General features: G+C 53.5%; 1 protein-coding gene across 6 annotated transcripts in view; it reads left to right on the top strand.

Annotated features, from left to right (window-relative positions):
* The window catches only part of LOC133347058 (RNA-binding protein Nova-1-like), a 36,283-nt gene extending 22,394 nt beyond the window's left edge, over window positions 1-13,889 (top strand). For 4 of the 6 annotated variants that reach the window (XM_061558955.1, XM_061558959.1, XM_061558958.1 and 1 more), the window contains exon 4: window positions 7,670-13,889. In XM_061558955.1, coding sequence (XP_061414939.1) covers window positions 7,670-8,722 — 1,053 coding nt within the window. In that variant the 3' untranslated portion in view covers window positions 8,723-13,889. The remainder of the gene's footprint in view (window positions 1-7,669) is intronic. The other 2 variants (XM_061558957.1, XM_061558956.1) reach the window with 2 other exon arrangements.
* The last annotated feature ends 273 nt before the right edge of the window (window positions 13,890-14,162 follow it).

Genomic DNA, 14,162 nt, shown 5'->3' with positions numbered 1-14,162 from the left:
CTTCTGCTCTGTGTATACACGCAGTCAGTGAGGTCTCTGTGCTACGGAAATTATAGCCACAGCGCTCGCCCGTGTTTTATGAGATTTTGGTGACCGTCGTTTCCCCGGGATGTCCGCGCTCCACGGGGGGAAGAGGGCTGCGAGTAAACGGAGTCAACTCCTAGACGGCGACGCAGAAAGCAGCGCTCCAGTGACGGGTTGCCACCTCCTGGGGTACAAAACAAAAACAGGAAGTGATAGGACGAATCATATCTCGTAAGAGCAAAAGAGGGGAGAGCTACAGAGGAATTGTCCCGAGCGGTGGATTGTTGCAAAACTTGACAAAAGCCAGGACTTGTGTTGTCCTGGAAAGACTTGCAGAAATCTCGGTAGAGCTACGTTCAAAAGAGAGGATTTCATGGGAAAACCGGGATGGGTGGCGACCTCAGCTGCTGTTTCGTACGGTGCGGCCTTGCCTCTCTTCCACTAGCCCCGGCCGCCCCTACGTGATGACAAAAGAATAATAATTTAAATCTCCCCTTTCTCACAGGCTCACTGCATTTATATCCACTCTGTTTTTTGCCATTTGTTTGCTGTTGCTCTTGCCAGCGTGCTCCCAATGTGCTCCAAGGTAAAGCCAATAACCGTTTAAACTATGAAGACATTTGGTGATCCTCCCAAGTTGGCCTGTTGAGAGGGCTTTTGTAAATCAACGTGTCAGGCACATCATATGGGGGGGAGAGCTGATGGAGACTGCTCTGGGACCATTGGTTGCTGCTCACAGTGCCTGTTGGGTTACCGGCAAGCCCTCCGCCACCCAGATGGAATGTGCGTCTCTTGGATTCTCGTGTTTTTTTTGCGGATTACGTTTTTTTTTACCCCATTTGCCAATATTGGCTAGCTCGCCGTATCCGGAGTGCGGGAGGCTTTGCTGTCGGCCCCGCCAACGGTGCCGTGCTTGCTGGCGTGCGACGCCGTCCTCGGGGGGCCTCGGTGCCACGTCTGTCAAATAAATGCCCGTCAAAGCCACGGCGGATGTGACGTGTACGCCACCGGCTAGTTTCTGTTTGTTTTACTTTCGTCCTTAAGCAGAGTAAAAACAAACGCAGCGGTCCGACTGGACACCCTACATCGTGGAGGATGTTACTCAGCGCCGGCGCTGCCTACACGCCCTTCTCGATGATTTGTGCCACCTGCCCCATAGTATGCACACACAGCATCTACACATGAGTGTGTAATCCATAAAGAAAGACAAAGATCCCCCGTATAGCCTTAACAGACTGTAAGGGCTAGTGCTGTTAGCGAGCACCTATGAAGGCCGGCAAGGCACACGAGGGGTTGGGTCGCCATCACCACGCCCGGCCGCCTTTGTCTCCCTAGTGGCGATGTTTACAAACTGCACCAGGTACTCATTTGAGGCTGAGTCGACCTAGGGGAGGCCCAGCACTGGTTAAAATAATCGTCACTGGTGGTGGCCGTGAGAGGGAATTAAACCCAGGTCGCCAGCTCCGTAGTGCAGTGCGCTAACCGCTACACCACCGCACCGTGCTCGATCTCATCCGATCTCGGACATGAAGCGGCATTCAGCCTGGATAGTGCTCTGCTTACGTGATCATCGGCTGAGGGTTATGCGGCAAAATCTAGTCTCGCCACTGATCTTCTACGCTCCGAGGAACATTACCCCCCCTTCCCGCCTTCACCGACCCACACTAACCAGCATCGTGAAATAAAGGATTTATTTGACTAGAGCAGTGGTTTTTGACCTTTACTGCAGCCTTTGAACCCCGTTGGTTCTCAAACGTAACGAAAAAATATGTTAATAAATACATCGGGTTTGATGAAACAAAATAGTTGTACTTACGTGCCCGTGCTTAATTTGTGTTTCGATGATTTACCTTCTAAAAAAAATCTGCCCAGGTCAGGAAGAACCACTGGACTAAAGCTTTCAGAGCGTGGGGAGGCCCTCATCCACCGGTGGAATTTACTACGCACGCATATGCGCGCTCTGTGTATATGTGTCAATCAGAGCGTGTGTGTACATGCTGTGCTATATAGCAACCTGAGCATGTGCAGAGCGTGTGCTGTATATACGCGTCTGCCTCAATCTTGGCGCAGGTGACACCAGTGACATCTCGAGCATTAGTGGCGAGTGACGGGCCCCGTATGCATGCTATGTGCCCTATGCCCGGTTGTGTGTGTGTTTTATGGTGGTTATGTGGGGGGAGCGGTTGCGTAGTGGTTAGCGCACTGCGCTTTGGACGCGGCGACCCGAATTCGATTCTTGCTTGCGATCAATAACAGTGGCGTATATGTGAACCAGTGCTGGGCCTGGGGCAGTGTGAAAACAACATCAGCAAGTGGGGAGACAAAGGTGGCTGGGCGTGGCGTTAGCCACCCACCACCTTGTTTGCCGTGCCAGCCCTCATAGGTGTTTGCTAACAGCCCTTGCCCCAACAGTGTTAAAGCTACAAGGGGATATTTGTCTTTTGTTTCTGTATGGTACAGCAGCAGCAGTGATAATTGATGTCTCAACCTGGCTTGCATATCCCATGGATGAGCTCAGCCATGAATGAGCCCCCCGGTGTGATGTATTAACTCCAGCAATAGGGAGACAAAGGCGGCCGGGCGCTCGTGAAGTTAAACGATCGACCACCCAACGTGCCGTGCCGGCCTTAATTGGCACCCAGTAGCATCATTTCCCCACGGTGTAATTCGCTTAATTTGGAAACTTAGTGTGTGTGGTTTATAGGGTCACAGAGGCGTGAAGAAGTTAGAGCATAAACGGGCATTACAGATCTTCTCAGTGTGGTAATGGAGGCGAGGCTTTGATGGTTTGGGCATGTGTTGAGAAGAGGCAAAGAAGATGTAATTAGACGGGCTATGGAGATTAGAGACCCATCAACTTGCGCAGATACTCATAGACGCGCACAGAGACCGATAGGCTCGCATAGAGACCCACATATTGCCAAAAAGAACTATAGACTCATACAGAGATCCAGACTCACACAGCGAACTGTAGACTCGTACAGACACCGATAACTCACATAGTGACTCATCGAGTCACACAGAGACCGATCCACTCACATAGAGTTCCACGGAATCGCATGGAGGCCTCTGGACGAGAAGGGCTATGGAGATGCCACCGGCGCAGAGCAGCAGGAGTCAAGGGAGATTGAGGGCAAGATTGGAGGTTGTGGTGGAGCGAGATACACAGAGGATGAGAGAAGAGGCGGAGGACATAGGAATTTGGAGAACGGACGACGGCGTCGACAGGGCAGCGCGTTCTTTCATTTGCGGGCCGAGGCTTCTTCTTCCCGGGTTTATTAAGTTGCGTCATCGGCATAAGCGCCGTGATTACGAGCGGCTGCACTTGACTCGATAAATGAACAAATGTCATCGCCGTACGACTTCAACGTCGGCGCTGCCAATAAATGAAGTGGAACCCAAAATGTTCCCGTGTCGTAGGTCGTTGCGTGGTCGCGTAGAGTTTCACGAGCAGGCTCATGTGGTTCCGGCAGGAATGCGTGTGGGTACTTCCCGAGTTGATAATTAATCCCTGTGACCGAATCGCCCAAAAAAGCCAAGTTAAGTAGTATTTTGAGCCTGGCTCGTGCTTATATGGGTCACCACCAGGGCTTTGCCAGGCGTTGTAGACACGAGGATGAGAGAGATGGCAGTACAAGAATGGATTCTTAACTCCATCTGTGTAGATATTTGAGTATTGCACCATTGCACGCGTGGGTTTCCACCAAGTTCTCCAATTTCCTCCCATTAGCCAAACAACTCATTGAGAGAATTGTCCAAGCATCCCAAGGGAGGTCACTCCAGCGTCATGAGACGCATCATATCTGTTAAAAATCACTATCCATTACATCTCATACCAATCTTTCATTAATGCTCTGTATATGCCCCGACTCATACCTCTCCTGTATTGCTCTTCTGAATACATCTCTAAATATTTCTGTCTATATATTTGATGTTTGTTGCCGGTGACCACAGGAGAGAGATGGTCAAGGCCATTACTGCGAAGATAGTTAACAGCCGTGGACGTTTTGTAAATGTGTATCCGTGCCGTGCTCGGGCGGCTTGCTGCTCTCACACGGTCACAATCCACGGTCACAATCCACGCACACACTCGCAGCTGCTCAAGCCCAAGTGGCTCGTATAGCTACCTGAAGCGTCTGCGCTCAGTGCGAGCGTGTGGGCGTGTGGGTGGGACGTGTCCCACTGCCCAGGGAAGGGCAGCGTTAAGTGCCTTGTGTGGGCAGTGTTTTTGCTAGCGGCTCCGTAATGGTCTGCGGCGCAGACACAGCACTTCCAATCACGTCAACGCCAAAACAAAGCACTGTTACGTGTTTATTGCAAATAGTCTGGGCTTATTGCGTTTTGGGAAGTGTGATGCATGACGGTAGACGAACGCACGGCGTTCAGTCTGTAGGCCGGATGAGTAGTCCGTGGCAAGGTAAGGTAAAAGGTTAAAACAACGAGCCTAACTTTACCATACCTTTTACCTTACCCCAATACAATCACTCTACCCTTACCTTTTACCCTTTAGCAAGGTAAGGTAACAGGTAAAAGTTTAAAAGCAACGAGCCTACCTTTACCCTACCTTCTACTCTTATCCCATACAAATTACCCGATTACAGGGTAATTACTGGGGTACTACTACACATTAAAAAGGTTTATAACAGGAACATGCTAGGTAGAGTGGTTTAGTCGTATAGAATACTCTCGAATTGGGCGTTGAGGCTGTCGACGACACCATCCTCCAAAACCTCCTCGTCCCAGTCGTCTTGGTCGATGACGATCTCATCAACAACCTGATCGAGTTCGTCATTGCCGTTGTCATCGGACAAACGACAGGCAATAAGATCCTGCGCCACTCCGGCCCGGTTAGACGGGACCTTCAGGCAGCCGGCCACGATCCACGAGCGCAAGCACATGGACTGGATGAAGAGCGTCGACTACAGCGACTGGCAAATGCATGTGAACTCCCGCCCGGCTCCGCTATTCGCGCGTTCGCAGAGATTTGACGTCACCGGCGCCCCCAAGTAGTCGCAGGCCATCTTGTAGTTGGCGAGGAGCAGATATTTGCGGGGAGACCTTTTACTGCATTACGCTAATGAAGGCGCTGGCGGTCATGATGCCCATGCTCAGAAAACTATCAACTTCATTGCCGTCATCGATGGAGCTGCCGACGTTGCTGAACAGGGTGCTGAACAGCGACCCCTCCTCCATATGGACAGCGACTGCCGTCGGCGGGATCGCGAGCATGTCCGAGTAGCGATGCTGCAGGACAGCAGATTGTGGCCTTCAGTGTAGCCAGCTCGTCTTGGTCTGTCGTTTTCCGCAGCTGTGGATTCAAGTAGGATGCCACAATGGCGGATTCCTGAACCAGGAAGTCGCGGTGCCGCACCAGCTCGGCCTTCATCTCCGTCACAGTCAAGGACTCATCGATCACTCTAAGAGTGGCTTCACCTTGATCGCAATGACAGATCAGGTGCTCCATTGTCACCGGCATGACCTGGCGCGGCATTCACAGGAATGCTGTCACGATGATTGCCCACTGCATTTCAGAGAAAGCACTGACACCGATCACATCCTGGGAGCGCCATGATAATGTCCAATGGGACACGCTTTTTGATGGCGTCGTCGCCCACGTCAAACGTCGCATTCCACCTGGTCGGCAAGTCCTGGTGCGTCGGCTCCTTGCTGGCGAGCTTGACGTTCTCGGCCTCGCGGCGGTATGACTGCCGGACGACCTTGCTGCTCCTGATATTGATGAGCGCCTTTGAGAATTTAGACGATGCCGATCTGGACCGAATGATCCGTGCAGCGAATATGGTGGCAAGCCCGCAACTGCTCATATCTGATGTCTGCGTTGACCAAGGCGAACAACGTCTTGACAGCACTGATCGCATCGGAGCCATTGTCGCTGGTGACAGAGAGCAGCTTGGTTGAGACATTGCGCCTGAGGCTTTGGAGGTGCTCAAAGAGAGCGGTGCCAATGCGCTTGCCGACACCCCTTCCAGACTGCACATCGAGTATCGTCAGCAGCATAGGATTTCGACGCATCAGATTTGGTGTCGATCCAGTGCACCATGACCACCCGTCGATTGTGAGCGAGATGGTGATGTCCAGGTTGGAGAAGAACGCCCCAATGATGGGCAGCATGATGGCGTGAAACTCAACAATCCTGCCAATGATGGTGCAGGTCGATACACCCTTATATCCCTGCATCAATGTATGGACCAAGGTCTTAAACTTGTCGCTGCTGGCGGCTCGCAAAAAGATTGCACCTTGGACAACAAAATCAACCACCGCATTCTCAAACTTTACCAGGAGGTGATTCAGGATTGCTGGCCGGCTCAGCATTTGCCGCATTAGGTGGCTCGCCGACGCCGACGTCCCGACCTCGCTGTCTGGGGTGAGCACGTTGTGCTTCTTGAGGTGGGCTTTCCACCCCGACACGTTCATGTGGGAGGAAAACCACTTTCCTTGCTGCACACGGGGATCACCCTCCATCCAATCGTGCGTGTGCTCCCACGGGAATGCATGCAGCTGCCTCTTATGATTGCTGTTCGCAGCGACCCCCGAAATGCCGTTGCTGGCATCCTCGACCTCATCCTCTACCTCAAGAATCTGGTCCGTCTCCATCTGGTCCGACATCAATGATTCCAATTTCAAATGGAGGCTACGGACTGCGCCACAGAGCTATTAGCGAGCGGTAAACTGGGTATTTACCAGGTAATACTTCGCGATAACTTTACCCTACCCTTTACCTTACCCCTTGGCATCGTTGACATCTTTACCCTTTACCTTCTACAATGTTTACAACAAGACTGTCCTGGCTTCTTAAGTTTAAAGTAATGCAGAAAGTGAAATTGCTTGTGTTCTCCTAAGGAAGCTTCGAGAGGACCCATTTTATGCAGCTGTTCTCGCCGGTGCCGGCCACAAACGCTCGACCGTTGATTGAAGTGCGGCACAATGCGCCGTGCATCCTGTTTCTAAAAGCCTCTGTTGGAGACTCCAACGCCGCTGCTAATGCCGACGGTCGGTGCTGCCCCCACGTTGTTGGCGAAGGGCCGCGCGGGATTTTTTTTGACGAGCTGCAGCGCGCGAACTGCCGACCACCCCCCACCCCCCTCGCGAAAGACCGGCACAAGGGGTCAGAGGTGTCAGCGGGATGGTCACGGCTGCCGGAGACTTCTGACGCAATCCGGCGCGTCGGCCCGAAGGCGTTCACGAGGCTCCGTATGGTCTTGTACTTTTTTTTTATGCGTGCGAGAAGATTATAATGTCGCCGCCGTAACTCGATGCTGATTTCTTTTGGATGAACTGAGCCCGCTGAGGGAACAGCAGACAAAGCAGCCCCAACACCCATTGAGAGATGGAATGCCTTTGTTTTGAGTGAACTGGGGGGGGGGGGGGTGAGGCAGTGGTGGGGGGTGAGGATTTGAGCGGAATGGGTAAGAGTGGGCGGTCAGAGCCTCTTGTTTGTTATGCGGCAGATTTAAAGACGGTGGAGTCGCAGATGAATTGTGAGCTGGCACAATGCCTTTTATGATGACACCTGTCACAGGATAATTCCACTCTGGCAAAAAAAATTGTTCGGAGGAGATTTGATCGCTGTGGGCGACGGTAACCCTTCTCTCATCGGCCTTTGCATTTGTGCGCAATTGTTTTTCAGGCGAAAATCATCGTGCCGAACACCACTGCCGGGCTGATCATCGGCAAGGGTGGCGCTACCGTCAAGTCCATGATGGAGCAGTCGGGCGCCTGGGTGCAGCTCTCGCAGAAGCCGGAGGGCGGCAGCCTGCAGGAGCGCGTGGTGACGGTGAGCGGCGAGCCCGAGCAGTCACGCCACGCCGTGCAGCTCATCGTCCAGAAGATCCAGGAGGACCCGCAGAGCGGCAGCTGCCTCAACATCAGCTATGCCGGCATCACGGGGCCCGTGGCCAACGCCAACCCCACCGGCTCCCCGTACGCCAGCCCCGCGCCAGGCATCTCCCCAGGGGACGTGATGCCCACCGCGGGACTACTGGGCCACGCCGGCCTTGCCAACGTGGCCGCCTTCCCGACCGTGCTGTCGGGCTTCGGCGGAACCGACCTGGTGGCCATCTCGTCGGCGCTCAGCACCCTGGCGGGCTACGGCTACAGCCTGCCGGGGCCCGGGCTGGCACTGGGCCTGGCGCCGGCCGCGCCGACGCCCATGTTCGGCTCCAGCCCGTCGGCGATGGCGGCGGCGAACATCCTCGCGAGCTACGCCAACGAGGCGGGCGGCATGCCCAGCTCGGGGGGCGCCGCCGCCGCCGCGGCCGCGTGCGCCGCGGCGGCCGCGGCCGGCGGGGCCCCCGGCGCGTTCTCGCTGGGCGGCCTGGGAGCGGCGGGCATCGCCGCCAACGGCGGGTACATGGGCTCGGCGGCCACGCCGCTCATGGCCGGCGCTCTGCTCGGTGGAGAAAAGCACGACGGCGGCAAGGACGCGCTGGAGATCGCGGTGCCCGAGAACCTGGTGGGCGCCATCCTCGGCAAGGGGGGAAAGACGCTGGTGGAGTACCAGGAGATGACGGGCGCCCGCATCCAGATCTCCAAGAAGGGCGAGTTCGTGCCGGGGACGCGCAACCGCAAGGTGACGATAACGGGGCCCCCGGCCTCGACGCAGGCCGCACAGTACCTCATCACGCAGCGCATCGTCTACGAGCAGGGCCTGCGCGCCACCAACCCGCAGAAGGTCGGGTAGCGTCGCGCTCCGGCTTTGGCCGTCCCATCTTTCTCCCACACCCCCCCCACGCATCCAACCCCCATTTCTCAAACAACACCCACCAGGTCCCCCTCTTCCCCCCCCGTGCATCCCCCCCTGTTATCCCCTCCTGCCTGCCAAACTCAAGATGTCACACGTTTCTTTTCTAAAATGGTTCCTAACTGGTCCCTGGTGTGCGCTGCAACCTATTCTGAACAAAAAAAACGTTTAGCACAATGCAGTTCGATGCAGGGCAATGGCCGAGGCGGCGTTCCCGTCCGTCGCACACAACAACAACGGCGGATGCGCAATCGTACGTTGCGCGTAGACGCTTCTCGTGAGGAGAACGGAGGGCAAAGCACACGACGAATTGGATTCCTCGGTGGCACATTGAACAGCTCGACCTGTTCCTGTTCAAAAAAAAAAAATAACGTTTGGAACCTGATGTCCAGGAGTCGGCCACTTGAGCACAGATCGCTAAGTGCAATTTTATGCTCAAGCGCCTAGCGTAGCGGGATACGTCACCCCAGGCGCGCGACTCGAACCCAGTTTTGAAGTCTTTTAGGAAGCGCCGTCAGGGGCGAGGCCAGTGGGCCACCGCAGGAAGGCAGAAGCCTCCTCTTCCTCCTCTCTTGAACGTGCCACACCGACAACTAATTTAATTTTCGTCACTGACTATTGTATGTAGAAAAATGAAGGCACCCTTATTAATAAGCTGCGTCTTTTAATATATGACCTTTGTGTGTGCGGTTTTTGTTTAGCTCGATGTTATTGTTTATATACTTATGTGTGTGTGTGCGTATACAGTTTTAAGTGGCTACAAGCGCTCTTGACAAGTCTTATCAGCTTTAAGTGAGGCGTGCGAGGGAGGGCGAGCGTGGGGCCCAGGTGTTAATGCTGCTGGAAAGAAAGAAAGAAAAAAAAACTCCACGCGGCAACTTTCCGTTTCCCGATCATCGGCGGCCGATTAAACAGCGAGAATACAGCAAGAGGAGGGTGGCAATAATTACTCAGCGGTTTGCCAAGACTATGGCTGTTTACTCCATGTCGGTTTCAAGTGCAGCTGCATTGGACAACGTATGCATGCGACTTACATAGTAATTACAGAAAACAAAATATATATGTATAGTAATAACGATTACAATTTACAAACGTTTTAGGCATATTTTTAGAATGACCAAATGCGTTGTAGATAGATGATGTCGTTTTGTTTTCACTCGGATGTTCGTTTTTTTGCCGTTCGTCTTTGTTTTGAATGTACGTGGTTTTAAAAGAAAACAAATGTTTATTTGGATTTGTGCTGGGTATTTTGTTGTTGTTGTTGTGGCCAGGTTTCAACGTCACGTCGATTCCTTTTGCGCTGTGGAGTCCCGCCGGTTTCCCCGCCCCCCCCCCCCCATCACATTTGACCCCGTAGCCGTGTTTAAAACGTGTGCAAGTGCCAACTGTACTGAAAATATATCTAGAGACAGTATTTTGATGTACAGTAAACTAGTTTTCATAGCTGTTCAACAACAACCCGTTTGAATTGTAGGATAGATTTTTGGTATGCGGAATACGTATTATGCTAATATGTGCGATTGGTGTTTAAACAAAAAAAAAGTGGAATTTGTGTAATTGCATGGACATGGAATGCAAATGTGAGGGGTTTTTAATGTACGCCATAGGTGCACTATATGTGACATACAGCGAGCATATGTGAGTTGCCAAACTGCTTTTAAACGTGGAGAAATACTCTCACTCGCAGAGCGCGGGCCAGTCGCTCCGAGCCGCGCTCTCGAGCAAAATGCCCGTGCCCCGTACCCGCAGCAAGGGACGCGTGCCGCGTGCCGCGTGCCGCGTGCCGCGTGCCGCGTGCCATGCGAACGACGCCCCCCACCCAATCGCTCCGGTCGCCGCGACGATCCGAAGGTCCCCTCGCTTAAGTGCGCCCCCCGCCTCCCCCTCCCCCCTCCCTCCGCCCCCCCCCCAGTGTTAATATGCAACTATGGGTCACTCGGAAATGTTCACGCCGTTTTCATTAGCGCCGTCGTTTAATTAATCGTTTCTCACATCCCGCCTGAGCGCCGGATCCCGCAGGGGGCTGGCCTCGGCTCGCGTGCTGCCGAGGTTGCAACGTTCCGAGCGAGCGTTCTCCCGGCACCTGTGAAGCCGCGCGTCGGCTTGCCCTGCTTTGCGTGTCGTTCCACTTCACTCTGCGGGGGGTGGTGTGGCAGGAACAGCGCAGCCTCCTCGCCCAGGGCTCCATCGCCCGTTCGTCTCATTACGTAACGTGCGCAGCGTTGTATAGTTTCCCACGTCGTAGCATAAGCGGTCTGCCGAAAGGGATAGCGGCGAGCGTGAAACGTGGGGCAAGAAAAACGCTCTGAGGCGACCCACAGTTGCATATTCACTCATGGGCCGCGGCGTGCAGTCAATCGCTCAGCGGGCCCGCTTTTAATTGCTCTCACGATTTGTCTTAACGCTGTGACTTTTTCCAGGATCTTGTTGTGTCGTCGGCTTAAGCTCTGTGTTCCCGTTAAGCCCAACATCTCCGTAGTTATCGTATTAATCTTTAAAAAAAAATACAATTTATCTGCCGTGACATTTTCCCAGACCACGCTTAACCGAGCTCGTTTGCAGAGAGTGCCGTTAGCCAGCGGCGCTCGACGCAGCTTTGCCAAACGCATTTAACGTGCGGAATTTACCATCGGCGGTGTGTGCATGTTCGCCTGCTTAGAAGTATTTCTGAGAGAAAAAAAGTATTGTTTGTAACTTTTAAGTGGAGTATGTGAAATAATATTTAACTGGGTCTGTACGACGTGCACTTTCTCTCCATGTTCTATTGCTTTTCAATGTTTTGCTCATCATTGTACTACTTACAAAGCAACGTTACTGAAATGCAGAGTTGTATAAAACTAAAAAATAACTTTACTTGAATTTCTCATTCCACAGCTGAAATGACCCCCCCCCCCCTCCTCCTCGCCACCCTGTCATTGCCCCTTGTCCTTTACCTTTCCGTGCCCCCACCCCTCCCTGCCCCCCCCCCCCTCCCTCCTTCAAAACAGGAAGATGAGTTTACATTCTTCATAGTTAGAAACAAATGAAGCTCCCACGTGGCCAGGTTGTCCTAGTCTCCATTTCTTTGAAACAAATTGTGGCGAACGATTTGTTGATACCATTTTTCATGTAACTCCTGACATCTGTGAGGCGACGTTTCTCATTTAGCCTTTAAATTATTTAACCACTCTTAATCAAGTCCGGACAGTGATTGAGGGGTTTGTACCATGCTAGTGTTTTTTTGTGTGTGTGAAACTGTTGGAGTTGAATGCTGTAGAGGATATTTCTATTATACTCATTATCATTTATAAATATGTGCTTTTGTCCATCGCATCACTCTGTGTCTCCTGTCTCATTTTTATCTCTGCCTGTCGCAAGCCTCACGGTCCATCCACTCGGGTTCTAACTGAGCACCTTCAACATCCCACAGCGAAACAGTTGCTCCGTCAGTCCATCGTCTCGCGCCGCCTGCCGCGCCACCACCCCCCTCCCCCCCAACTCCTCCCCCCCCCCCCCCCCCGCCGCTCGACCGCAAATTGCTCACCCCCTTTCACCCAAGGCTCGATTTGCGCGAGTTTTTTTTTTTGGACGAAAAACGAGCGGTACACAAAAACAAAAAAACTAAAACACGAAGAGGGAACGGCGAAATAAAAAACTTTTACAAACCCATCGCCGACCGAGACTTCGGGTCGCCGATGACGGCCGGTGGCCACAGCAGCGGCGAGGCGGTAATTCGACACAGATGGGGCAACTTTGATTCCATGAGAGAAATAAAATAACATGTAAATAAAAACACGCATGGTAGTTGATTCCACACATATATTTTTGTTTTGGGTTACCACTGACTTGGAGCAGGCAGCCAAGTGCCTCCTCCCCCCTCCCCCACTCCGCCCCCCCAACTACCCCCCCCCCCCCGCGTGTCACGGTGACCTTGTTCCCACCACCATCGTCAAGGTGTAACCTCATTCTCAGGGTTGTGCCCTTCCATGCTGTGCTTTTTTGACCGGTCCAGCTGGGTGACCATCAGCATGCGTCGTTTTTTGAGGGCTGCGTGGGGTGTCCTCCACCGCACCGCGGGGACCCCCCCCCTCCCCCCACTCCTCCAACCTTCACACTCCGCGACCCCCCACCCCCTCACCTTTTTGCACCCCTGCATCCCCCTTTTTATACTAACGCAACATGGTTCCTGCACAACCTCTCCATCCATGAGGTGCCCGCCCCTCCCTCCCTTGGTCAGGCATCTCCTCCCGCATGGTGATGATGGTGATGGTGGTGGTGATGGTGGTGGGAGTGACGGTGATGGTAAATGGTGGGAGAGAAAGCAGCAGCAGAAGCAGGCAGTGTAGCCCAGGGTAGCGTGCGCCGTCAAGCTGCTGTTGCTGTCGTCGCCGTTGCTGCTGCTGCTGGTGGTGGCACCCAGATGGCGTGGCGGTGGTGGGGCCCTTCCCGTGCGAGGGGTATTCCTCAACGGCCAACACACGCGCCACGCTTGACCGTGGCGGCACGCGAACCGCGCCGTGTGCCCGGTCCCCGCTGTGCCGTGCTCGTGGCCTGCCTGCGTGCGCGCGTTGAGCCGCGCGTGCGGAACCTTGGCCCGCGGTGCGTCTCTCGGCGCGTCCCGCCGAGCTCGGAGCGTTCCGCGCGGGGGGCAGTGGGGGGGTGGCTTCGCGTGGCCGTCCGCTCGGCGGAGTGAGCGACGCAGCGAGGAAAGTTTTTCGTTAAATTTGATTCACCTAATTTATACAGCGCGTCACGTCGCATTGCACATTATTTATGGTTCGGTCGTGCAAACGTCATTTCCATGGCAGTCAGCCGATAGGTTAGTTCGTGTTTGATTTTAAGTGCAATATTCTGTTTTTGTTTTTTAAGTTCGATTGAAAGGGGATTACCTCATTTGCATATTTTCCGTGTTTGCACTCCTATCATTTGCAATTTTTTAAAGTCGTTTCGGGGGAATAGCGCCGACCCGCATGGTTAGGCAATCAGTATTTACGCTGTTCGCAGGACTTTTTATTTATCTTGTAAACTCGAGGCAGCTGTACAGAGTGTCCGTGGAGGAAGAGCCGGTGTATATATTTGTTACTCCAAAGACTTTATTTTTGTACTTGAATAAAATATAAAGAACTCACCCGTGGCACATGTGCAGTCTAATTTATAATTTGTCCTTCAAGGTGGAAGCGCTCCCAGGATCGCTCCCGTTCACGCTTCAAACCGCCGCCCCCTTCTCTCTCACGTCCCCACGATGGCGGTGAGCCCGTTGCACCAAGTTCAAGCCAGACAGCGATGGGAGGCAAATTCTTCTCTCTCCGATAACCCACGACTTGCCGTTTGCTTTGACCCGGCGTCTGACCTGCCGTACGCTTGACGAGCCTGGCGGCCTGCGCCCGTGGCCCACGTGCAA

This window comes from Lethenteron reissneri, chromosome 25, assembly GCF_015708825.2.
Source record: "Lethenteron reissneri isolate LAM-NWPU_2019-01 chromosome 25, ASM1570882v1, whole genome shotgun sequence".
Lineage (NCBI taxonomy): Eukaryota > Metazoa > Chordata > Hyperoartia > Petromyzontiformes > Petromyzontidae > Lethenteron > Lethenteron reissneri.
Note: the sequence above shows the minus strand (reverse complement) of the source record. Positions and strands in the feature narration are given on the sequence as shown.